At 40.5% G+C, this 27144-nt stretch overlaps 1 protein-coding gene across 2 annotated transcripts; it reads right to left on the bottom strand.

Moving 5' to 3' along the window:
• On the bottom strand, positions 1–27109 carry LOC146561059 (apoptosis-stimulating of p53 protein 2-like). 2 transcript variants are annotated; one of them, XM_085296793.1, is made up of 20 exons: positions 26959–27109; positions 26473–26638; positions 15893–16040; positions 14831–14944; positions 12834–12904; positions 12107–12208; positions 10581–10755; positions 10203–10384; positions 9947–10111; positions 8571–8618; positions 7097–7280; positions 4892–5014; positions 4617–4738; positions 4081–4489; positions 2779–3620; positions 1928–2065; positions 1686–1819; positions 1385–1551; positions 1070–1269; positions 1–981 (listed from the first exon to the last, which is right to left on the bottom strand). In XM_085296793.1, exons 2-20 carry the CDS (start codon positions 26497–26499, stop codon positions 940–942), a joined length of 3393 nt encoding a protein of 1130 aa, XP_085152919.1. In that variant the 5' UTR covers positions 26500–26638; positions 26959–27109; the 3' UTR covers positions 1–939. The 2 variants fall into 2 exon arrangements, with proteins under 2 accessions (XP_085152919.1, XP_085152920.1); XM_085296794.1 differs by lacking the exon at positions 8571–8618.
• Positions 27110–27144: the final 35 nt, after the last annotated feature.

Here is a 27144-nt window from a genome sequence, read left to right as displayed (position 1 = left end):
TTTTACTTGGAAAAGGTTTGTGACAGCTTTGTCTTCACAGAATGGCTGTATCAAACTCATACTGCATGTTATTCTCCTGTGTCCTCAGACAGCCTCTTATGAAGTTTTGTAATAAAATAACTACTACAGTGACATTTAGCTAACTTTTATGACAGAAACACATGTATACACATCATCTGTGGCATCTCAACCACGTGCAACTGCAGGAAAGCAAGCCAGCTTTTGAGGTGTCATTGACCACAGAACGTACAGCAAGAGATAAAGCAAACAGCTTCGGCGCTGTATTCCCCCCCCCCAGCTGTTATTTCTTCTTCTAATTGTTTAGCCAGAACAGCAGTGGTCACGGCCGAAACTTTACAGCTCCAGGGCAGTTGTACAGAGGCACAGTGACTTAACACAGGCGATGACAAATACGCCCTGAAAGATTGTCACAGTAACAGAGTGTTTCAAAAGCATCATCATCACCCTCCACTCATTAACCTCATGCAACACAGAGTCGTAGGGTTTGTTAAAAAATAACCAGTATTCCAGACATAAGATTTAAAAGACTACTCCAATGTGTAAAAATCACTTTCAATGAATAAAAAATACTGTTTGTTCCTTTTACATCCCACTGTGACATCAGACAACATTCCAGACACTAAATACAAAAGCAGTGGAAATAAATGAAAAGAAAGCCTTTAGTGTCATAAGCACACAGTACACAGTGTGACCTGTAATTAAAAAGAAGAAAGGAAAAGAAAAAAATAAGAAAGGGTGACTCCCTCTCTTTTGTCGATACAGAAAAGTGCCGGAAACATTTGATCCTTCATATTGTTTGGTCTGTCCTCATCTTATCATCTCACAAGGTGTCCTTTTCTTCACCAGTCTATTAAAGCCTGTGCATATGTGTGTGTTCAAAGTTCTGCCAGAGTGGAAATGTGCAGGGATTCCTGTATTTTAAGCCAGCGTCCTCTGTCTTGGTTTTATTCTGGGGTAGAGCTGTAGAGGACAACACAAAAAACATATTAATAATCCACATTTTAACACCTAGAATACTACACTGATAATACGCTGATTCATAACTCACCCCTAAGAGGTTGCGGGGAATGTAACCCTCAGTGTCGCCCATGCGCGCCCACCACCACTCGATCTCATCTTCGTCCTCCCTGCGGACGATGGTCATGCAGTCTCCCTCGTGGAACGAGAGCTCATCAGGGTTTTCAGCAGAGTAGTCCCAAAGGGCGTAGACCACACCCCTGTTCATGATACCCATTTTTTCTTGCACGCCTGAGGAAAAATGACATTTTAAACACTGAGTTTTTGTTGAAAGAGGGAGGGGGGAAAAAAACAACATTCACAAGACAGGAAACAATAATGGAGAGACAAAACAGCTTTTACTGACCATAGAGGAACTGAGAGCACTGGGTGTAGCCTTCTTCCATTTCTTCACATTTATCAGCTGCCGTTTGCATGTCGCTGTAAGTCATAGCAAACACTGCTGCTCCAGACTCCACCAAGAACTTGCACACTTGCACATTGTTGCAGGATGCAGCACAGTGAAGAGGTGTCCTATTTATTTTAATTGAAAAAATAAAGAAAAAAATGGAAAAACAAAGAGGAGAAAATGTGACACGTATTAGGAAAAAAGAAAAACAGTAAAGCAAAAATAAAATGAATGTGCTCAGCAGCGAGCATGAACTTACCAGCCGTCACTATCAGCGGCATTAACATTGACACCAAACTGAACCAGGAACTTTACGATCTCCGTATGGCCGGCACAGACAGCGTTGTGTAGAGCAGTGATGCCTTCATCATTGGGCTGACTTGGATCTTCCACCTGTGATTCAAAAACCACAAGAAGTGAAATACTAGTATAATACCAGAGCAGATTACCAGCAGGAGTGACAATATAATATATAACAAGCTTGTGGGAGAGATTTCTTACTTCGTAGATGATTCTCTGAACCAGATCAAACTCTCCCTCCAGAGAAGAGTCCAGCAGCAGAGCCAGTGGGTTGAACTTGACTCTCATGTTGTGCTCGATACGTTCAGAACCAGGCTTGCGCAGATTGGTCCTCTTTCCCTAAAGACACAACCATAATAGTGTATCACATACACATAAACGATCTTGAACAGCACAGAAAAAAAATATAAATCTCAGAGAGAGGAGACGTCCACTTGCTCTTGCCCTCAGTGTGGGCTTAAAGCAAATGAGGGACTTGTGCTTCCAGCGAGCTAATCCAGTTTATGAACGCAAGCTGAAAAAAACTAATTAATTCCTCCAATACCACGATTATGCAACCCGATATGGAAAAAAGGTTCTTTAGCTTTCAAATTGAGGTGACAAAAGGAGGGGACTGGGCTGGAAAATGGGTCATAACACTGATTTCTCAGTGTTACAACCTGCTACCTTAAGATCAAAACCGCTTAAGGAGTTAAGCAACAAGAAAAAGTAAACTGGTGTTTATTTTTAAGAGAATGTGTAAACTGCGCAAAGCGGGGTGGATATCGGCTTAAAGAGAGCAGAATGAAGCCCATTTTCTCCTGAAACAATAGCAGTACTTGATGGTGATTATTCAATTATATAACACCAGAGCAGGTCACTGGTGTTCAGCAGGGCCAAGTGTAACTCATGATGTGCCCCTAACAAACATGTGAGAGGATTTACAAAATGCACGCAGCACAAATACAAACACAGGTAGTGTCTCCTGTGGACTGCAATGACTAGTTCTTCTTTCAAAAACAAACAGCTAACAGCCATGTTATAATTGAGATTCTACAGATTAAGATTCATACCGGTGGCAGAGTGACCTGTCCAGTGACCTCAGGTGCTTTCATGTTGAAGGTGTCCTCTCCAAAGCTGTCCTGCTCTGCTCCGCTGGGGTATGGAGGTGGTGGGTATGGGGGGAATTCTTCCAGGAAGCCTTCTGGAGGTGGAGGGGGCAAACTAGGTTCTGTGTCCTCCAGACCAGGAGGTGGTGGCGGTGGGAAAAGAGCATCATCTGGCCTTGGGGCTGGGTGGGATGGTGGAGGAGGGGGAATAATTTCCTCAGTCTCCAGGATGGCCGGTGGTGTGTAGGGCTGTTCAGTAAAGGCTGGGAGTGGAGTGTTGATACCTGTGGTCTGTGAGGGTTCCTGAGTTTGTCCTCTCTCTGATGGGTAGTTTTCGGTGCCAGTCGGAAGGCTTGGACCATGTGGTCCGGCTGATCCTTCCACCGCTTTCGCTGCTTCTCCAGTAAACGTGGGAGTGGTTGGTGTGTTCACAGTGGTCTCCATAGCTGCCAGGGTAGTTTTCTGATAAAGGAGTTTCTGAATGTTGGGCCCTGCCGGACCCTCTGGTTCAGTGATGGAGCTGCGTTTCTTCAAAGGCCGAGGGGCATTGTAGAGTTTCTTTCTCAGGGCTTCCAGGTCACCATCGCTCTGCCTGTAGGGGTTGGAAATGAAGGGAAGCAGCTTGGTAGGGCTGAGTGGCCGGGGGATGCGCTCTGTCTCTGGCTGCTGCCCCTCAGATGAGCTGGAGCCTGTGTTGTTGGTTCCATTGTTGTCAAGTTCAGTTTCTGGGGCTGGGGAGCGACGCTCTAAGTATGGATTCTCTGGATGTGGGGAGCCTCCACTGGAGATCAGTGGTTTACGATACACTACAAACAAAAAACGGGAAACAAGTGTTTAAGACAGCGAGAGAGAAAAAAAGAAGAAATTTTTTGGTGCATAGCTCTTTTTTGGACACATTTCACCACTTCTCTCCCTTCTACTTCTACTAACTTGATATTCAGAGGATGGAGCTTCTTTACAGCAGCCTTCACCATGTCACAGCATAATCATTATGCTTTCTATTATTAAATTGCAATTCATAATAACAATGTATTTGATTATTTTTTGTATTTATTTTAATTCATTAATTACAACAAGTAGGGTTTTTTTTTTCCGTTTCGTCTTCCTCATTAAATGAATGGGCTATATTATTTTACAGAGTTAGTGTGGAATACAAAAAGATTCTGAGGACAGATTCAGGACTTTGATAAACTTCCTTTTCAATTTTTATATATGAATCCATCTACATCAACTGTGTATGCAAAGATGCTTAATGTATATTCTTACCACTGACAAATCCGTTGGTGCGGTTTTGAGCCCTGTTGAGAGAACCCTGCACAACAGGCAGGAAAGGCTTTCCTGAACCCGACTGCTGTGTGTACATGGAGTAAATGGAGCTGGCAGCTACGATTTGCGGTTTACTCAGGTTGGCTTCTTTGGAGGAGGGGAGGTCTGAGGTGAAGGGCCGTACCGTGGCTGCAGGTGGAGTGTCCTGCTTGGAGGGTAGAGGGAGTGTCTGGCTCTGTGACGGTGGGTGAGGGCTGCGGCTCTGGGCGGTGTGGGGCTGCTGGCTGTGGGGCTTGGCTTTAGGGAAGGTGCCTGTGTTGAGGCCTGGTTTGCCATAGGGAACAATAACGGGGCCTTTCGGTTTGCTGGGGACAGGGGGAGGTACCTTGACTGGAGCTTTGGGAGCCGACTGATGGAAGTTGAGGAAAGAGAAAGATAGTAAATAAGCTAGGGTTTTTTCTACAGGTATTAACAAATCTTTCTAGTATTTTTTTTTCTCATGATGATATAAAAAGTGTGTTTTCATTCCCCCTCACCTGAGCATCCCTGACAAGGTCATCACTGCTCTGGTTTTTGCGGAGGGAGGTAGCCGGAGCCTCTGTTGGCTCAAACATGGAATATGGACGCACTTTCCTGTCCCTCTTCAATTCTGAATCATCTAGCCACAAAACAAACGGAGAAGATGATGAAGAAATTAGTTTCAACACAGTTTGAGGAAAAAAAAGAAAAGAAAAAAAAATCTTGTTTTATAGGAACAGGAAGGGATTACACTTTATTTCTGCACGTGTGCAGTATGTGCCTGTGTCTTTACCTTGGTCTGTGTTAGAGCTGGAGTGAGAGTTCATTCGTGGCAGTGTTGAAGCAGAACCGTGACCATTGGTGTTGGGCTCTGGACCTGAAGAACTCCACTCTGCCAGTTTCCCTGGCTGAAGGCCTGGTGAGCCAGCAGAAGAGGACAGAGAAGATAAAGTATAAAATGAGATGCAATCGGTTTTTAAAGAAATAATGAACTAAAGCATCAACACAGAAATTCATTCATTATAAACATAAAGTTCATAGAGCTTTGTGTTGTGCAGTGTCATACATAACAAACCTTTTTTGAAAAACAACAGATTTTGTGGCATTTTGCATTGCTCTTCATTTGCTCATTTGCTTCCATGTCTGCGAAAATCTCTGGTCAGATTTCCACAAAAGCATGGAGGGGTATCTTACAACTAGCAAAAGTAGCAACACATAGCAAAACCATGACTTCCGTCACAGTTTCTACACACTTTAGTTAAATGGTCCATTAGAAGAAGGGCTGTACCAATACACCAACAGCCCCATATATTTTTCTAGACCAGTCCAGACCAGATTGGGTTGGTCACAGTCCACCCAGGATGTCAGTTCAAGTGAAGGTTATGTGTTTGTTCCAACTGACCCATTTAGAGCTGCAGAGAAAGAACTGAGGAGGAAACTCAACAAGCACGCTTTAACAAACAGCAGCAAAACAAGCAAACGGGATCAACGATCCAGCAAGAAAATGATAAAAAACTCGTTTTTGGTGAAGATAACAGTCATGAAAAATGAAAACATCTAAGCAAAGATATCGGGAAGCGCATATGTGCAGACACACACACACACACACACACACAACACAAGTGTGTACCTTTTCTTTTAGCCCGCAGCTCTTTCAGAGGCTTAAGCAAGAACATGGCTTCTGAGGAAGATGCATTCGAAAGACAAAAAAAACAAAAAACAAAGTAGCCTTAAAGCTCCAGATCTCCTCTGGTTCTAAACATGGTTTTGGATGGGCCCAGTCTGGGCCCCCCAAGGGGCCATGCAGACCACAGCACAACCCCCAGGAGCCTGCCTGTTACTGTGCACAACGTCCCTGATAGAGAGGAAATGGGAATGGGTGTATAGAAAGAGCAGATCCCTTCTCATCCCCGCCCATCCCTATCTCTCTTCTTTCCATACTGCAAATCAACTCAGCATGCAGAAATAATTGCATGCAACAACACAACAGACTGGAGAGATGCCTGTTCCGTTCACTTTTGGTATGTGAAATTGCTTTAAATAGCAAAACATGAGATGACGATTTCTTCTGTTGTTGTTTTGTAATGACTAATTTTGGTGTTGGATCATTCATTTTTAATAACCTGAAGCATACTGCTGGCACAAAGTCTTACTGACGGACCAGTTTTAGGATGAGAGAGTAACTCTCTCATCCCACAAGATAGAGATGAAGCGCATAAGAAGGAATTACAGTGTGGAGGATGGTAGAAAGAACAATATGTTGCTCTGGTCTCATTGGTTGGATCACACTTTCACTTCCATTACATAGAACATACCTTAGTGCTGTCCCCAGTTTACCATGTAACAAGATGTGAAACAGATTGATTTTAAAGCAGCACAGGAGCAACTACATTAGGGACAAATTTGCAGCCTTAATAAAATAAAGGTAAGTAGCATTGTTTGGAGTTTTAATTTCTTATGGTATAAATAATTTTCTGTATAGCTGTTTCTGAATCTATATTAAGAAAGGCATGCGAGACACACTTTGGCAAAACAAAAACTCAAACTACTTTACTCAAAACCTAAAAAAGTGTTTTATAAAAAAAAAAAAAAACATCCCAAAAAAACAAAAGACTATGAAGCTCAGGCTAAGCCATGCTAGATCACAGCACAGCACCCAGGCAGTAACTAGCTACCTTCTGAGCTCAAAAAGACATCACAACCAGCAGGTGTCCCAGACTCCTTTGCTCCTGCTGTAAATGGTAAATGGTTAATGAACTGCTCTTTATACAGCACTTTTCTACTCCTTTACTGAAGAGTGAAAAGACTTTTACCTATCATCATGCTGAAATTAACAAAACGTATTTAACTGAAAAAAAAACAAACCAAAAAAAAAAAAAACAAGAAACATAATTTAGCTGGTGATGTAAAGATGACAGCCTGATATTTGAGTCAAAATCAGAAAAGGAAAAACTTTTAAGAGCAGCAGCACTTCAGACTGCACAGTCTGGGTGCTCACCTGTCCCCGCTTTGCTCTGTGGCTCGTGGGCTGGGAGGGTGGCAGTGCCGTCTGGGTAGGCAGGTTTTACAAGCAAATCGTGTCTCGCTGGGCCCCTCGGCATAGTGGACGACTGGATGTACGGACCGACCGCTGCCACACGAGACGGACCCGACTGCTGTCCGGCTTGGGCATCGGAGGGCAACTGTACAGTGAAAGGGTAGAGAAAGTAAAAAGAAGACTGGTTAGTGAGAGCAATTTAAAGAGCCTGTATTACAGTAAACCACAGAAAGGGATACAATATTTAGACAAATGAACATAAATGACAGAATGGTAATCAAAACTGTAAACTGCTGAAATGAGTCCACAGAAAACATGCTGACAACAATTTTGAAAAATGTAGTTTTCAAAAATGAAAGGCACCTAAGTCGATTACTTAAACAAATATACAGTGGATGAAAAAAATGGGAAACTTGAAAATTCTCCTATACAAGTTTTTTCTACTTGGTGGGTGAAAAGTTCACTTTAGCCTGTGCGTGGTGCCAGAGCAGGCCATGTTTTTATTCCTCCCCACTCAAAGATAGAAAAAAACAAAACAAACATGGATTAACTCTTGTGAGCAAGGAAGTGTTCAGCCTTTTTCAGAATGATCATTTGTTTTGTGAAGTTTACTCTCAAGAACCTTAGTGTGGGACCTTTGTATTTATGCCAGTTGGTGGTGTATAAACTGAAAGATGGCCAGACAAGGAGTCCAAGTGTGTAGGATTTGTCATATAGAAACAAATGTTGATAAATGCCACAAGAAGGCAAAAACCCAAGAATAGGTGCAGCAGAGCAGGTGTTATAATCTAGAACAAAAATGCTGGAATAACCGACTGACATCTCCAACCTTAGTGTCTTAAAACACTTTCATAGATATCCAGTTACTTTCTCAGCAATGGCTGTTAAGTTACTGCTGAACTACTATCTCACACACACACACACACACACACACACACACACACACACACACACACACACACACACACACACACACACACACACACACACACACACACACACACCAGTTTATTTGCATATTTACTAATTACAAATTAAAAAAAATGTTTTAAATAAAAAACCAAACATTTTAAGATCTAATGACTCCAGAGCAGCGCAGCAGTCTCCTAAATGTTGTTGCTTTATTAAGTTAGGACAGCACCTTCAATATAAACACAGCAATTCATGCCTTTTTTTTTTTTTTTAATTATCCACATTTAGAAAACTGACTGATCAATGTTCACCTATAAGTTGGCACGAGTTCTTACAGCTCAACAAAAGCTGGTCCTATATCGTTTCCCTTTAAAAAAAATGATCATTGTAGGTTTTATCCATCAAATGAATGGAGCAACAAAAGTTAAACAAATGCAAAAACTAACAAAGTCTGAAGCCAAATCACATTCAGTTTAGAAATCAAACAGGTACGTATGTATAGCTGCAATACTAGTTTAGTTACCTGAAGGTGTGTTTCTTTTGAAGCCCTCTCTTTACCAGGATAGCCATTCTTGAGAAAACAAAAGCACAAACATGCAACAGAAGTTCAAAATACCAAATAATCCCCCCTTTCCCCCCCTATCCAGTATTGGCCCTTTTCACTGTTTTCTGAAGTATGTGACTAAGATGGTGTGAGATGACTCTCAGCTGGCAGCTCTCAGACTACCTCTTGGTCAGTATGTTCAGACGTGTTTGCTGGGTGATGTTAGCCGGACGCTTGCTGTTTAGTAGGAGGAGAGAGCAGCTTGGATGGAGTGTGTCTTTGTGCTGGTGAGAAAAAGGCTCACTCATTATGATTCTAGGCAGGGTGTGGGTAAATCACCTCACGAGCCCCTATTCAAGCTTTCCTCTCAAACACACATGCACACATAAACACCTTTCTATGTACTGCTTCTCCTTTATTACATATGACATTAAATAAAGAGGCCAGAAGGCTATAAAGTAAGGCACGAGTTGCTCATTATCTAAACAATTAAAACAGATTTAAATTTCCTTCTAAAATGTATTATTTATGTTTTAACTTTTAATCTTCAACACTGTTTTGGCTGAGTAAATACTGCAAACCAAATACTCACGAGGCTGTATTTTGAATCTAAAAACACAGATAAAACATAACAACTGTATCAGCTTTTAATGAAAAATAATATTTGTCGTTAAAAGTTTGAGTTGTAATAGAAAGTTCGTGCTGGAAGCCAATAAAGCCCCGATTAGGAGAACATAATTAAATGTGTGTTGAATCTTGCCATAAATGTTTGCATAAAAGACGGTTTAAAAAGGCAACTGAATTCTTCCACTTTTCATGTTTATAAGCCCCACCAGAAACAGATAGTATCTTCACTGACATTCCTGCGTGTCTGTGATAGGAAGTCTGCACATACTATTCCTCTCTCATCTTCTGGCTTTGTTTCTGTCAAATGGGACTGAAAACACAACCGAGTGAAGGAGTGGGAGTGAAAAATCAAACTCAATTCCTTTATATGATCAGAACAACCTTCCTTTCCCACCAAGATCCAATATTGGAAAAAGACAGATAGGAACTGATTGCTCTAAGTGAGTGAGGAGGGGTGGGGGGGAGCGTCACTTGACCATCTCCAAACAGAGGAAAGAAAGTGTGAGAAGCTTGAGCTCAGAATGTCAGACGTAGAGATACAAACAGCTTTTTATCACAAGGCCACTAGGGGGAGTTCTGATCAAAAGCATTTCTACTAGTTAGTACCAGAAATTAAAATTAGTACCCTGAAAGATTGTCAGGGTGCCATATAACAATTAAAGCGATGGTTTTTTTTTTGTTTATTTGTTTGTTGTTGTTTTATGTAGTTTTGGTGCAATAATACTTACGGGCAAGTTCTCTTTCTGCTGCAGGGCTGCCTTCTTTTTCCACAGCCGGTCTCGGAGCTCACTGATCCGTTTGTCCATAGCAGCCACTTCCAGGTTGCGCTTGTTCAGACTTTCTCTCTGGTGCTGGAGCTTTGAGTTTTGATCCTGGTTGAGCTTGTTCCTCAGCTGACCAACCAGCACAAACACAAATCAAAAACTGTGCTAATTTTAAACAAGTAATATGTTTGGACTTGAATTTTCCTTTATTACTTCACACCTGTAGCTCTTTGTAGAGGCGGTCCAGCTCTGCAACTGAGCTCTGGTTGTCATGGAAGTTATCCATTTTGCCATTTTTGAGCAACTCCAGCTGCCGGTTGAGCTCCTCCACCTTGGACGCAGCCATCACTAGTTCTCTCTGCTTCTGCTGGAACAGGTTATTCATTTGCTCTATCTCCTCCACTGGAAAGGGAGAGGGATTGAGCGTGATGATGACAGAGGTAAGAAGAAAGAAAGCAAAGAGAGACAAACAATATAATGTTGACAGTCCATCACAGAAATACAGCGCATCTTAATCCAAAATAAATTTCAAACTTTAATGGTTCACACCATACTCTTAGCAGGCATCCAGTCGTGAATTCAAAGTTAACGAACTCACCCAGTTTGCCATTGCTGAGACGTTTCTGTTCCACCTGACCCTTGAGGGCCCGGACCTTCTTGAGCCGAGCTTCCTGATTCTCAATGTTCTCTCTGAGGCGCTGGAGCTTCTCCTGCTCAGATGCCTGTTGCTGCTGACGCTGCTCTTGCTGCTTCAAGTAGCGCAGCCGCTGTTCCTAGAGACAAGAAAGAGCAAAGGGGAAGCAGAGCACTTGTTAAAAAAATATATAATTAAACAAACACATCCCTCCTCATGCATGACTGCACTATGTACAGTGCTTAAATGTTTGTGGGCTACACATATAAGGGCCACTGATAGAAGTTTTTCCTGGTTCATCTTCCTCTGAACAGACAATAGGTACATTTTTCCTTCTATGATGTTCGCACAATGCAATGCTACTGAAAATAAAATGAAGTCACTGATAACTGGCTTGCCTATAACCCTTGCTTTCAGTGCAAAATACTTCCTGCCACAAGTCCTTGGCTGTAATGAAAATCAGGAAGTAACTTGCTTTCCCTGGTAGCCTTGGGAAGCTATTCCCAGGTAGTTAAATAGCAGAAACAGATGCAACTGTGGAAAGTACTGAAAACAAATCAAGGGGGGGAGGGAGCTTGAGAGGGAGATAGTTTGCATTACTTCCACTGGATCCAGCAAAAAAAAAAAAAAAAGAAAAAAAAAATCAAACAAATTCTGACTACAGAAAGCTTAAATGTTAGCAATGGTATTTAAAAATTGGTTGGTTTCAGAATCAATCATCGCTCTTCAGGTGTCACATGGTATATTGTAAACATGACAGAGCTCTCCCAGCAGGTTCCAAGATAAGCACATCCCAGCCACGGGTCAGGTGATGATGACGACAATGCCCCTTTATTTACTCCAAGCAATCAAGTATACATGTAATGCTTGTACTTGACTGCTTGGAAGTCACATTCCTGGACTTGTTATACTGTGCTGATGTATACACAGTGCTTGGAAGTGAATGCTTAAATGCCTAAAGGACCTAAACCACAGCCCTAGGAGCATATTTAAGGAAGTAAAAGAAGACACAAAGTTTTTAAAGTTACTATAAAACTGCATATACTGCGTGGGTGATTCAGAAGAACAAAAACATTTTAAAGTGCTTCCGCAAAACAACAAAACAACAAAAAAAAACATGGAAGGAATAAGCACTCAGTTAAGTATTTCACTATATCACACCTATTTTCTATCATATCTTTCTTCTTGTCAATCAATCCTGAGCAAAGTAAAAAACAAGTTTTATATCAGATGTGTCCCGCAGAGTGAGAAGCCTGAGACAGTTTACTGTCTCAGGCTTCTCAAATGAAACTATGCCCACATCCACCCATGCCTTACCTGTCTATCACAAACTCTACATAAACATGCATTATATAAGTACAATAGAATGTACTCATTTAATATACTAAATGAACTCATTTTTAGTCCAGTACTGACTTCAATACTGTCTCCACTTAACTCCTTAATCTCTTATAGACACCCATCTCTTTCTACTGCACTTTTTTATGCACCTTGGAGGCAAGAAGTTGCTGTTGGGCTTCTATCTGCTGCTGCTGTCTGGCAGCCATCTCTTGTAGCTCAGCCAGCGTCATGTCCATCTGGGGCGTTGCCACCTGTGTAGAAAGAAAGAACAAAAAGAAACACATTCATGTTTTAAATATATATTCAAGCTGAAGGCATTTTTCCCATTATAAAAGTCTAAAATAAAATTACAACAGGAGGCCTAAAGTAAAAAATGCAAAACATATGCGGGGAGATTACTGAAACATCAGATGTAGTTTCAGTTATACTCCTTAAAAGGGGGAGCAGTTTAAGCATTTGGGGGGGGGGGGGGGGGGGGGGGGGAGATTTCAGAATTCATTGTACAATATTTATTCCCCAAGGAGACATCCTCAGCGGAATAATCATTTTGCAGTCATATCCATGTTATGATGCACTGATTAATTTTGCAGAAAAACACTGCAGGGTGTGAGAACTGAAAGGAACTAATCAGTATCCCAGAGCACACAATTAACTTCAACTCGTCAAGTATAAAGAAATTACATTTTGGGAGAAGACTTTATGCCGATACTAAATGCATGACCCTTATTAGTAAAATTTAAAAAAAAAAAAAAAAATAGACTTTGTTCCAAATTGACATGTTTCTAATTATTCACATCAGCTACCATTCAATGTGAATGAATGTAAAATAGTGTAAACCATTTCAACCACTTGTCAGAAAAAAAGTTAATAACTCACCCCATTCTCCATCCTTCTCTCTGGGGGACCCTTCACTCCATTTCTCTTTGAATCTGAGCCTCTTGATCCTCCTAAGTAATGAAAATAAGTGGAGATTTCGTCAGACATTAAAATTTAGACCACCTTAAAAGAAATGAAGGATCAACAAGAAAAAAAAAATGGCTGGAACGTCCTGTTGTCCTTTTGCCCTTCAGTGTCTCTGACAAACAGTCATACACATTTAGATTTATAGGTTTGTCTTGACATGCTATAGAGGAGGGTGTATACCAGCTGAAAAAATGAGAGGCTAGTGCTGAATTATTTTAACTTCTTTACCCCAGTGCTTTTTGTAACTTGTAAAAAATCTCTTGGGATTCAACCTCATCAATAATGACTTATTAGTGGGGTGGGTACACTACTGCATGTATATATGCTTGTCTAGGAAGATATAACCATATAGCCAACCGTTTTACTGGCATTTGGCATGCATGTCTGATAATCTGGGTCCTATCCCTAAAGTATTATCCCATGATGAAAGCCCATAATAGCTTTACTATATAGTCTAACTGCTAGCATACAGTATGCATGCTAGATACAAACTAATCGCTATAAACAGATGTCTGAAAATCAACAAATTTAACATTCAGTATTGTTAGTACAGGAAGCTTTATGTGGTTTAAAGAGGATTGACCAACCACGATTAGAGCTTCATGCAAGCCCATAGATCAAAGCCTCATGGGTTGCAGCTCCAGAAGCTAAATAACTGGTTTAATAGATGCTGGTTAATCGCTGATGGGAATGTAAGACACTGCTAAGCTCAAGAGTGACGCAAACTGTTATAGTCACAGCATTCAGACATTCACACAGTGATTAATTTTCCGTTAATTTTCCTCACTTCATTTAGATAGATCAAGTCAATGACAGAGCAGAAGTACACCCATGATTTTCTGGGGCATTTTGTTGCCTATGTGTCATTGACTATTGTCACATGGCACTGAATTTGGTGAAGCGTGACAACTCTTTTGAAGGTTTAGTTCTTTCGGCCTTCTTTTCTAAGGTTTAGTTCTTTGTCACTAACTACCGAGTCTGTGTGTTATAGTAAAATAGTATAGAAGAAAAGTAAGATTATTCATGTTTAGGGCAGTCTTCAAACTAATCATGTTTTTTTGCCCAGTAACTTGAGAATTTTGTCTGTGCCTGTTTGTTAATGATTGCATTTCATATTTATGCTATGCTGAAAGTAAAGGTCTATAAAAAGTATAATTAGTGTGGCTGCTTACTCAGACATGACACAGGCATAACATTAGATTAATGAAAAGAAGTTCAAATGTACTGGCAGTCCAATAGATTGGTGACATTCCATTTTATCCTCCGACATGCTCGGAGGATAAAAAGAGCATGCTCGAACAGTATCGGGGAAGTATAAACATTTAACTAACTGCAACCTGAGGGCAGGACAGAGTACATCCGTACTGCCGTAACTAATGTAAACACGGCAACAGGACTAAATAAACCCGCATAAAAATGCAGTAACTGAAAAATTTAATACAGAGCTGTGTTGCAAATAATGATCAGAGCTAAGCTCTCAGTGTGGGAAAACAACAGCGGGCTAAGATAACACAAAGGGAAAACAGTCACCTAATCCCTGGGCCAGACTCAAGCTGTGAGAGGTAAAAAGGGCTTAGTTATGCAAGTCGGGGTTGAGAGGATAGTCTATGAAAAAAATACTAGACTTTTCTGTGTTAATAAGAAAATTGAAAAGTAACAGACTTCTGATAGTGTGACTCGGACACTCTGATTCCAGCAAGGATGAAGGATCTGAGGGCTCCAAATATAAAGCCCTCTTCTGGATAAACGTTTGAAAAATACCATAGTGTTTATTGAGTGAATAGGGCATTATAAAGACAGCAGGCACCTCTGGAGACAGTGCTCACCCAATCATAACTCTTGTGTGTGAGCAGTATCAGACATTAAAGCCTCTTTTCACTATCTGTTGTGTATTGCAAACAGTTGCTTACCTGATTCCCTGCTAGGAGCTCTGTTGTGACGCAGAAAGAAGCGCACCTCTGATCTGTGCTGTCCCAATCGTTGGAGCACATCCAGCATCCTCTCCCCATCACCTACAGGTCTCTCTGCAAGTCGAAATAAAACATTTTAGCCCAAGTTTTCATAATATTTCACTTGGATTGGCTAAAACACGAATGCATGTCAAGTTTGCACATGCCATTTACTCAGTGAATCCAGTCTAACCCAAATTGAAGGATGATTCATTTTGTCAACACAGTTTGCATGCCATTGATCTATCTAAGCAATGACTTCAGGGGAAACAACTATAACGTGCTGTCAATTATGCCTCTTGGCACTGAGCTCATCAGCTGTTCTTCAGACATTGTCTTTGAGCATTTCATTACACAGATGAGCTGACACATTATGCTTAAGTAGAGGTGAGTGAAACTGATCTTTTAATAATGGTAGAAATGCAAAATGAAGCAGTTAAGTAAAATATTATAAATATAATTTATAACTTTACATCTAATTTGGATGCAAAATGTCACTGCTGTGTTTTCAAGGAGATTCAAAAGTGGCCTGTGGTGAATGGGTACAAAATGAGACAATCTCTTCAGTATTCATCAATCTCCTTTCAGACCACTCCTGGAAGTACTCAAACACAATAATTGGCACTTTTTCACTACTATGGCAGTATCACCATGGAAACGGCTATGAAGCCTGGCTCCTTGAGTTCTGATGTTGTATACTCTTTGACTCTTAGAAACGGTGAAAATGAGGCAGGCATGAAATCTCAACGTCACTCCTCACCTCCCACCTGAGAGATGTAAGAAATGTTTAGGCGCTTGTGTTTGATGCAGAGATTAGGGCTCTACGCTATTTGCATGGTAGATTCAAAAGAGACAAACACTTTAAAAACTGCCAAGCAGATGACTACAAAGCTAATCACAAACCACAAAGTGGTCAACATGAGAAAAAGCACTTTTTGTCTAAATAAAATAAGAACTAATGTGTCCACACACCGACTCCTGTTCCTTCAGATACTCCACAAACAAAAGAGCACTGTCACTCACCAGATCCACGCCACATCTCAGATAGGTGGCAGTCCGTTTCCCCCGGCTCTTTGCACAAGTCCACCACATCCCGGCACAGCGTCTCCGGAGTAACAGGAACCTCAGTAAAATGCTGGTCATTGTTACTGAGGTATACAGTCAGGAACATCTGGAACAGCAGGCGAGAGAAGCAGATAACCCAGTAGATTAGATAGAGCTAATTAAGATCACAAGCGAGAGGATCCTGTTAGAGTTAGTAGAAGTAAGGTAAACATAAAAGTTCTCTGGAATTGGTGTCCAATTTCCTCTTGGTTCATTGTTTGTATAGACTGTATAATATGTGAGCTTCACTGATAGCAGATCTGCTTCCCAGGTCTCATACCTCTGTGTCAACAGAAAAACCAGAGGCCAGATCTTGAAATTCCATTTCACTCACCAACTAGTGCTGTCACCACTGTGAGAGATCCCTCCATCCCAATGTAAACACACTAAAAAAACCCGTCAAGGACTCTGAATGAGCAAACCGCTAGGTTCTTATGCAAGTGTGTGACTGACAGCTGCTCAAGGCTGGTTTATATCAATCTACACAGAAATGGGCAATCTCAATGAAGCAGTTTGTAATAAATTGGAATTTGTATGCCTCCAGCTACTGCAGAAAATAAACACACTGACACTGAGCAGAAAATTGAGCTGTCTATCAGCAAGGATCCAAATGCAGACAGTCACCTACAACCTTTTAAAATAAACTCTAAAAATCAATACTTATATGGGATATTACTCATCTTTATAGCTATAATAGGCAACAATTGTCAAAACAATTAAAGTAAGAAGGGCTGAGTCAAACAAAAGCCTTCACAGATGATTTAAAAAATATGCATCTGAAATGTCTGTGATATTCCAAAATCTATATAATCGCTGACAGGAAACACAAACATCAAAAGTCAGTGTACGAGTATCATACATTCATAAAAAGATAAGCGCTAAGAAGCTTAAGGCTCGTAATGGAATATGCCCCCAATCTGTAATATGAGCACATAAGAGGAGTTGATAAGGCAGCAATAAAACCAATTTTCTAAGGTGTCTTAGGATATTGCATGCCTTGAACATACTGAACTGTTTTGTTTCAAACCCAGGTTTTTGCACAGTGTCATGCCTTCACAGTGACTTCAGACAGAGTATCCTGAAAAGCGTGTAACTGTAAAAGCGGTATTATTTTAAATGCCCAGAACCTCCAGGTTACACTGCCAGGTTTTTGTACTCCGAGTTGCTGTGAATAGCCATGCCTACGGGGGCTACGGTGGGAACATGAGGTCAGCTAGGTCACAGGCACAAAAAACTTGAAGGGGGTAATCATGCAGAGCAGCTGGTGCAGAAACAAAAGTATTTGGGTTGCTTTTTAGCTGTGGTGTGTACTGCGCCAAAGAGCAACAGCCTTAGGATAAGGGGCTTTATTCCCCTTTTCTTCCTCAAATGAAGCTTACTAAGTGAGTGGGCAGGTGAAACGCTCCCTCTGAAGATCTCCTAAGCAACATCTACAACCAGAGGTTTGTTTTATCACACAGAAGGTGGAATCAACGGGCACTGGCCTGAGTCAGAGGACCTGACTCAACTGCCAGAATCAATGGGGATGCAAATGAAAGATTCTCATGAATAGAGCAAATCAGCTGTGAGTCATGCCTGTCAGTAATGTAGAGAAGAGAAAGCTGTAAACAGAAAGCTGTGTTTCTAACCAAAGACCACCCCTCTGTGGCAGAACACTACCCTGGAAAGTAAAACTAAAATGGGGGCTTTTTGTGTCTGTTAATTAGAATAGTTTAAACATTCATGCTAAAACAATTAAAATCACTCATATAGTCTGCCTTCATCAAATTATTTCAAAAAACAATTCGTAGATCTTTCAGAATGAGACGGTGACATCATGAAAACTTCCCAGAAATCCAAAGTGCTAAAGTGAACCTATTAATATTTGGAGAGTGAAAGAGAGCACTGACAGATAGTAGGAAAAGAAAGAACCACAGATGGGAAGAGAATATAATCTCGGGCGCTGGCAACGCCCCCACTAAAATCCAGTTTGCTGCAGCACTAAAGTTGATGATCCAAGACCACCAGTATTCACTTCAACTATCCATCTAGATGACTTAGCACTTTGCAGTTGACCTTCATCCACCTAAAGCATGTGGTCACTGCTTATTCGCTATGATATAGCGCACATGGTACAAAAGCTGTATAAACTACAAATACAAATACAAAAATCTATGAGACCAATTTTCATATTGTTTTGGAAACTTTGAAACATTCAAAATGACGTGTGGAAACACATTCCCTTTAATTCGTTTTTTGTCTTTGATCCTTGCAAACCTTTTAAGGTCTCAAAATGATAGGTCTTGTAGACTTTTCATTACAAACAAAGCAGTGCATGCAAGGTAAATTACAGGAATTTATTTTATGTGCTGCAGTAAATATCAGAAAAGTGTTTTCATCTTTATAATTTATGGTCTACTCAACAATAAGCAACTACACCGCAGACCCTCTTCAACTTTTAAGAAACGTACCTACTCAGACAGGCAAGATTACCATAAGTAGGTGTTTGACTCAGCCAAACAAATTGAGTGTTCATTAAATATTCATTGATACAGCAGCAAGTAAAATTAGGTAGCTCAGTAACAGCCTGATAGGTACAATGCAAAATAGACAAACAGTAGCTCAACAGCCTACCAGAAAATACTGCTTTGTGTAGCTTTATATAGTTCGAAGGGAGCTGGCAATATCATGATTTTATGTGACAATGTTTGACAGAAATATGCTCCACTTGCTTTCTATTAGGTATGGAGAGGATGACAGAAGCAATTGCTGAATTGCACTTCCCTTCCTATTTTATTTTAGAGAGCCCTGGGGAAGGAGAAGGGACAAGCTGCCTCGGCTGCTGTGGCTCACTATTATAGCAAAAGATTTCCATTTCCATCATAGCATCAGCTAAGTCAAACCTGTCTCCCAGGGTTTTGAGGGTGATGTGGCAGCTCAGAATAGCAAACGGACAATTATAGCCAATGCAAAGAAATATGGCCATAATACTGCTGTCTACACTGTAGATACCCTCAAAGCAGGGCAGCTATATGGTTAGGTCATTTTATCGCAGGGATTACGTTAATCCGCTGTATAAAAATATAGCCTTTTAACAGCCTGCTGGCTCAGGGGACAATAATAAGCTGAAACACACTAGCTTGCAGCTAGGCTATGGCCATTATGTCTTACTATATTATAGGATCATGTTTTTTTCTTGGAGGTTGAACAGTGGCCTGCAGTGAATAGGTGCAAAACAGTCTGACCATGTATTCTCCAAGAAAAAAAAAAAAAAAAAATTAAAAAATAATAATAAACTGCCACAATTTTAAGAGTCGGCGTAGGATCCTTTGTTCAAGATGCAATAACACTGACAAGACTGTGTCTCTCTCTGACATGAAAGGCTGTAACATCAAAACCTCAGACAAAAGACACTGCAAGAGGAAGACATCTAAGAGTAGGAGAGTGACTGCAGCTGGCAATACTTGAGCTAAAAGGTTCAGAAAGACAGAGGGGAAAAAACTATCAAAGATATGCTATCCTGGGTTATTTCACTGAAAGTGGCTTCTTTGTCTGCGATTCTCCTATATCCAAGTTAAATGAGCTCCAGTCCCTTTAGGGCGGTGGAGGACAATTCTGTCAAATTCTGTGTACTGAACAGACAAACTATGAAGTTTAAAAAATAAATGCTGATTTTCTTTGCCTTTTGCAGCGTGATTTGGATCCTTAAAGCAGATGCCACCGGCTGCAGACCTGAACAAGCTTTTCAAGCCTCTCCAGTTCAGACAGGGCACTGTGAGATGACTTGAGTTTAAATATCAGCACTCTACCTGTAGCCAATTGCACAAAGGAATGTTCTGTGTGTGTGTGTGTGTGTGTGTGTGTGTGTGTGTGTGTGTGTGTGTGTGTGTGTGTGTGTGTGTGTGTGTGTGTGTGTGTGTGTGTGTGTGAGTGGGAGAGAGAGAGAGATTGTGGCACTCCCACTGATTGTTAAGATAAGGTTCATGCAACAGAGAGAACAGTTTACAGGCATTTTGTCTCTTGATGTTCAATGTGTTAGGTTAGGACGGGTCAAAGGAAAATGAAGTTAGAAAAATACTCCTTAGATAATTTGACTCCTAAAAGCATATCATTCTTCATGTCCCACCTTGAAAATCCACTCTCTCCATCTGAGGGTCAATCCTCCTGCAAGAGTCTCTTAAGGTAATTGTCCAGATGCAGTTGTTCACATATTGAGTTAAGAGTGATCAAAACTGCATGCCGCTGCAGTTTCCAATTTCCGGGAATAACACACGAGATTGTACTATAATTCAATGACTCTGCAATATAACAATTACTACCAAATAAAAGTCAGTCCTGTCACAGAGAATTTATTATATAATTAGCTTCCAATAGACAAGTACAGAAAACGCAGTATCTCATGTACTGTCAATGCAAAGAGTAGCATATAACCAAAGTTAAATTCCCACACCCATCCCCTGATGACTATTAATGGGTGAAGTATTAAAAGGACCTATTAATACTTTCCTTGCTCGTGTATTTTAACTGTCACACTTATAGAAATCCAAATTAAACATAGCAAGTATACAAGAAGGTCATTGTTTAAATAAGTAATCCCAGAGTCAAAAGCTGTTTCTGTTTCAACTAGGTCAGTTTTGTTACTGCTTGGTTCTACAGGGTGTCACTGAAATTGGATATCCCTAATATGGTCATCTTGGACACACAGCATTTCCTTAAACAGCAGCCCTACCCACCTGCTGGTCAAGCGTTCTGTTTGAGAGGAGGAGCCAATCAGAGAAAAAAAAAAAGTTTCAGACAGAAGCTCCAGAAGGGCCCAGTATAAAAAATGAAGCCATTATTCTGAATTGCTCCTCATATAAAGATACTCTAGTAGAGTCAAGAATGTTTCTTCTCTCTGTTAGCCCTGCAGACAAGCGACCTGTCTGGGGTGTAACCCCCATCTCTCGTGCAATGGAGGAAGAAAATGGATGGATGAAAACGTGCATAGCGTCTCCACTTCCAGATTGTTTACTTTTCAAAAATCAATATTTTGTTTACATCAGCACAACTAAAAACCAACAGAAACACTGGACATGGTTAGCCTTCGGATAGGGCTAGGTGAAAAAAGATAAAGACAGTTTTCACAAAGTAAATTTTCCTTGATAGAAAAACGAGACGCGGTCAATATAAAGTCAATAGAATTCATTCCATCCACGTTTTGGCACGAAAGGCCAATGGCAATGACAATAGTGCTGTGCTGAACCAATCTGACGGCTGGAACAGAGTTAGAAAAACATCAGGATTGGTTGGCCCTCAGTGTTGGAGGAACAGTTGACAGTAGTATATGTGCTAACATTTCTCTCAGAGAACTGTTAGCACATCCCTTTCCAGTTGTACACAGAGCTGAACAGCTGCGTCATACTTTAGTACATCAGATTTGTTATCAAGATTTGTTATGAAAAAAAATCATGTATAAGACTTGATTTCATATGGATGAAATCAGTAAATAAATAAGATACACTGCCCGACAGGTTAAAAAAATATATTAAGACGCAATACCAGTTCCTTATAAACATATGGAACATGTAACACAATGCCTTAGGGGAAATGGAGTGGCTGGGAAAGTGGATAGTATGATAGCAGCAGAGGATAACAGAAGCCATATCTTCAAGTATGCCCGAGGGCACTTCACCTAAGGGGTGCTGGACCTTCTGTCCACACACACTTTCAATTACAGATATTGCTGTAGTAAGCGAATGAGTCAACTAAGTCTTGTTGACGGAGTCACCTCTGAATCTAATTAGCAAAGGTTTGTAAGACACTGCAGCAGCATCTTCCTGTGTGTGCGTGCCTTAGTTCTCTCTGCCTGACACAGTTCCAGATTAGCAGTTCTTCAAAAAGGCGAGGCAGCATAAAACTCTATGAAACTGAAACAGCTCTATGCATTATATCTCTTCATCTCGTGTTCCCTCTCCCTCATTTTCTGTGTTGCATTAGAGGGATGAGGTGGCACGGGAGAAAAGGTCAGGGGTAACAAACAGCAAAAAGCACAGTAGTCTTATTCAGCTGCAACATTCGGGGGGGAGCAGCTTTTACAGTACATGAAGCTGCAGAAAGCTTCCATCACAAAAGCCACTTCTCTATGTCTGCACTGCAGTACTTAGCCTATCACTTCATAATCTGCGGTCTTGCAATGCTCTTCTATTTTTGGTCTACGTGATGAGAGAGTTCCTACTTTCGGCTTATCTGGGAGATAAGGGAAATGGGAGTCAAAATTAAGCAGAAAGGAAAGGATGCATCCTTTTTTTCCCCCTTTTCCAATGCCTCATGACTCTTGGATGAAGATGTTCCGAGAACTAGTCACAGCCTGAAAGTTATTATAGAAAATACAGATACTTAAAATATGAAGAGTGCAACAAAAACTGAATAAAAATGCCCACTGTGTGGGATTTAACTGCAAGAAAACTTACCCTTTATCAACTCTTATTTTATGCAAAAAACAAATGCGATTCAAAATGTAGCAGTGAATAATGCCTTTGTGACCTTTAATCAGTCATATGTAAAAATGAAACCTTGGTGAAGCAGCAGAGTGAATGACTGTAGTCTTACCAGTACAGAAGACCTTTGCTACTAGAGGAACTTTTCAGGACTAAATTATACAATTTGTTTCCACCAAAAAGTCCCTGCAGCAACGGAAATAACGGAGAGCTTTGTGTCATCAGCTATTTTGCCCATCAACACTTGAAGTTGTTGTACGTTCTCTGGTCAACACTTGACTACTTTAACAAAGTAGATGACTAGCAGGAATTTGGCAACCAGAGACCAAAGAGCATCTCTTGTATTCATCAACTTCAAGCAGTGATAGACCAAAAAGCCAGTGGATGATTCCCGAGCTAAACTTTTGTTCAATTTTGAGAGCAAAGAATACCAGTGATTGATATATGATGGGGTGGTAAATACATTATATAGGGGGTATCTACATAGCAACCAACCGTCAGGGACAATTGCATGACAAATAGCTTCCTGTGTAGACTGCCCTTAAAGCTGGATCCACCCAATCTGGGTTGTCACCATTTTTTTTTCTCCACCCATTGCTCCTTGAAGTTACTGAATGTCACTGATTATCTACAGTCTTAGCTTCGCTGCTAGTCTCTTCCCGTGTTAAGTAAATGCAATGTGAAAACTGACCAAAACTTCTAGTTTAAATCTTTTGTTCCTTCACACATGTCATAACTACCATTATCAATAAATCTATGTACCGTACTGGTGATAAAGCAAAATGAATGTTTGCCATCAAACAAAAAACATCCTGTGTCAAAAAAAAAGGAACTGCATCCTGTTTATTCATTTCCCTTATCATTGAGATAGGGGTCAGCTATATTAACGATTTATACAAAAGGACATTTTGCTTCCTGACGTTACCTATACCCCACACGACCTCCCTGTTCATTCAGCAGCTCAACATTAGTTAGAGAACTGTCTAATGTGAAAGTGAGTTCTACTGAAATTTTGCACCACTTTAATGTACATTTATCCTTTTCAAATGGATCATTCCCAGTGAGCGACTTTGTATTCAATTACTGTAATCTGACACCAGCTCAGGTGATTCCTCTCAGAAACCAGGTGAATGTAGAGTTGTTGTTGAGGCACTGGTGCACAGCACAATCTAACAGTATGCATTCAAGAAGATTATTCAGCTTCTCTATAAGACCTGTGGTTGTAAACAACATGGTCACCAGAGCATTCAACCATTCACAAGAACTTCCTCTTCACCTTAGAAATTATTTTGTGCACTCCTTTGATGAAAAAACAAAATATTACAGGCCTACTGTGTTTTTACACAACTGTTCTCAGCTAACAAAGGTCTTCCTATCAATCTTCTTCTTAAGGATAAAGTCAAAACATGAACATCCTTGTCTATCACATGTGACTATCTGCTTATGTAACCAACACAACTCTCCCACAGAGTAAACACAAAGCCTGTGGCACTCAAAGAGAAAGCCTGCTCAGGTTTCTGTTGACACATACAGCAAAATCAGGCTTCCCACAGCATTAGCTCACTTTTCCACCATCAAAGCACCACCATAAAGTCTAGGCACACTGAGATTTGATGATGTGGAACCAAGACACGGTACAAATGTGAGCAGTGAAAGAATGAAAAACGAAATAATGTAAGCCAGGTGCACAAAATTGTATCTGTTTGAAAATCTACACACCGAAGCAACATGCATCATGGGAGAGGAATGAGGAAGTGTTTGGTATGTGAAGCGAAAACACAAAACACAAAAAACCCACAAAAAACCCACAACAAAACAAACAAAATGTATTCTTCCAGCTTGGTTTCTGTTATTTTATGTTGTCAATAGAGTATAATTAATCTTGTCAAAAAGTGGACAAAGAGAAAATATGGGCTAATAAACCAGCAGAGAATTCAAGCCTAAATGTGACATTAATTCATGTGTGCAGAACAAAGGCTGGTTTCAGGAGAGATAAAGTAAATCAGGAGTAAATGAGTTATTCCATGCCACGGTTTAATTAATGGTGAACATCACTTATCAGGGTATTGGCACAGCACAGGCAAACACACACAATGTACCCACCACAGCACACTGCTAAAGAGTCCCTGCAGCCCATTGTGCTCAGGAAACAGTGACCCCCTATTTACCATCCTAGCAAGCAATTACGACACTCCATTCTCACTACCCCACAAGCCCCTAGCCTGCACGAGCAGGGTCATGGGCTATTGGTGTAATTTATAAAACAATACCTCACATCAGACACATCTACATAAAGACCAGTTTGTGTTTATCAGCGAGCAGCAGGAGCCGTATCCTATTTACAGCAAAAGGACATAGAAAGATATCCTCAGGTGACAGAGATGGAGCAAACGGGGTAATTATTAAGGGCCAATAAAGAAACAGCTCTGTTATGTAAGGGTGACAGTTTATATCAGTATCCACTAGGAACAAGCTTGGCAATAACAAACAAGTATGTGCCAGTAGCAGACTGAGGTCATGCGCCAGACAAGAGTCGTCCGAACACGACTCTCTCCACTGCTAAGATGATTAATTCAATGAAAGAACACAGGTAGCACAGGTTTGAGGAGAGAAGGGCCACAGTAGTAGATCCTACACATATTGTGAACAGCTGTCATCAGCTGTTCACAATAAGACAAAATGAAAATATGACCATGTATCATAGTTATCTGAATTATTCAAATCAGAATTAAAGACATAAACTAAAGGAAAAAATATAGAAATAACAGGTTTAGCTACTTTTTGAAAGTTATTATTAATATTATTTTATATCATCCCTTTTCCCTGAGGTGTTTTGTTTTGCCATATGGTAGTTACTTTACAGTTATCCTACTTTACTTAAACAATTTTGCATCAACTTACCACCTCAAGTTTTCTTCTCCCAAAATTGGGAATGAATAAAGTAGAATTTATTTTTAATGAAACATGGTAAATTTTAAAGAAAATTGTGGTAGACAGTGCTAAAACAGTCTGTTCATAAAATAACACAAAGAAAACTAAACTATTTTGATAAAAGATTAAATAACTTCCTATGCTACCTGGAAATCATTTAAATCCTTTGCTGAAAGCATGGCAACTGTTGTTACTAACACCTAACTGTAATGTTATTAGTTTACTTCATGTATGTCACAAAATTACCATTTATTTTTATACCTTACTGAGAAAATATGTCAGTGACCTCTAACTCTGTTCATATCCTTGATTTGGTATTACAGGGGTAGAGTGGGCAAGGTTTGAGAAGTACGGTTAATTGTTTTCTTATTTTGGTTTATAAAGTCTGTATTGTATTTTGCTATGAAAAAAATATTGAAAAAGTCTATAATCATTTCAGCTTGCAAGAATCAAAACAAATATCCACAGACTGATTGGGAAACTGTTTCTTAGTTGCAGCTCCATTTTCCATGAAACATTTGGGTAATTAGAAAATATGCCAGGGTTAAATGTTTACTAGTTTGGGGGGGGTTACTCATTAATCACCATTTCTATTTGTTAGGAAGGTTGTTTCTCTACACTGCACACACGCAGGCAGACTGCTGTGTGCTGCCCTATCCACACATCTAAGATAGTGCTGAGAAAGAGAGAGAGCCTTGCACTGCAGCAAAAGCAATGAACCTCTGATGATGTTGAAGATGATGGGGCTGACAGAGCTGAGGATAGGTCCAGTGCCAGCCAAGAACTGACAGGTGAATCCTGCCTATATACCGACAATACTTGAGATTACGACTGGTTTATAGGTGACTAAGTCTTGTATGAGTGTAAAATCACATGGGGGAAACACACTAACGCAAACACAAGCATCTATGGTAGCCAATAAACTTCACAACAGACGGCTGTGTCGACATAGTAATGACACAAAGTAGCAACCGCATCAACTTACCACCTCAATTTAAATGCCCAGGTAATTCACAATGATAGCGCCGCAGCGTGATACAATATCGAAAACTGGGGGATTGCGCAATGGGACAAGGTTAAAACTTGTAGCCATGAAAATAAAATAAAACTCACCGGCATCATTTTAGCTTCGTACCGCATTTAGCTAACGCACACAGCATGAATCCCCGCTGGCAGTTTCGACGAAGGCTGTTGGGACTGGCGATCGCTGTAATCCCAGAGCCTAAAGCCGCGACAGGCAAGGCTACTTTCTCCTTCTTAGGGAGGGGGGGATCCAGTCCTGCGTTAAAAAAGGACAACACAACAAAACATGGTTACGCTCTAAAATTCGACAAAAAATAAAAATAATACAAAAACAAATAGCACTAAAGTTAACTGCATCTCGTGTCGTAGACCTGTTGCACCAGATAACGAGGCCTTCACGGCAAAAGTTTCCGTTGTGGTTGCGCGAGCATCGCTTTAAAACTTTGTAATGCTCGCAAAAGCGAGCGCGAGGATCGACGTAAATAACAAAAAAAAAAACAAGGTTTGTGAGTGGGAATACACACACGCGTTTAAATGGAAATACTTAATAATAATTTTTTTTAAGGTTTTACTCACCAAGAAAATACGTAGGTAATCGTCTCGAAACCCAGTAGAATGACAGCGTAGCTCGGTCGCCCGCAGGCAGCCTATCCCAGAGTGACGTAGCGAGAGGAAACTCATTCCACTTTGGAATTCAAGCTCCGCCCCTGCCGGAGCATAAAACACCCCCACCGGCTAGACTTGTATACTTTGTGCCTTGAC

This window comes from Mchenga conophoros, linkage group LG13 (assembly GCF_057382185.1).
Source record: "Mchenga conophoros isolate Kocher_MC1m ecotype Shallow Benthic linkage group LG13, M_conophoros_male_GT1.1, whole genome shotgun sequence".
Taxonomy (NCBI): Eukaryota; Metazoa; Chordata; class Actinopteri; order Cichliformes; family Cichlidae; genus Mchenga; species Mchenga conophoros.
The sequence above is the reverse complement of the archived record's forward strand: the minus strand, read 5'-3'. Positions and strand labels throughout refer to the sequence as shown.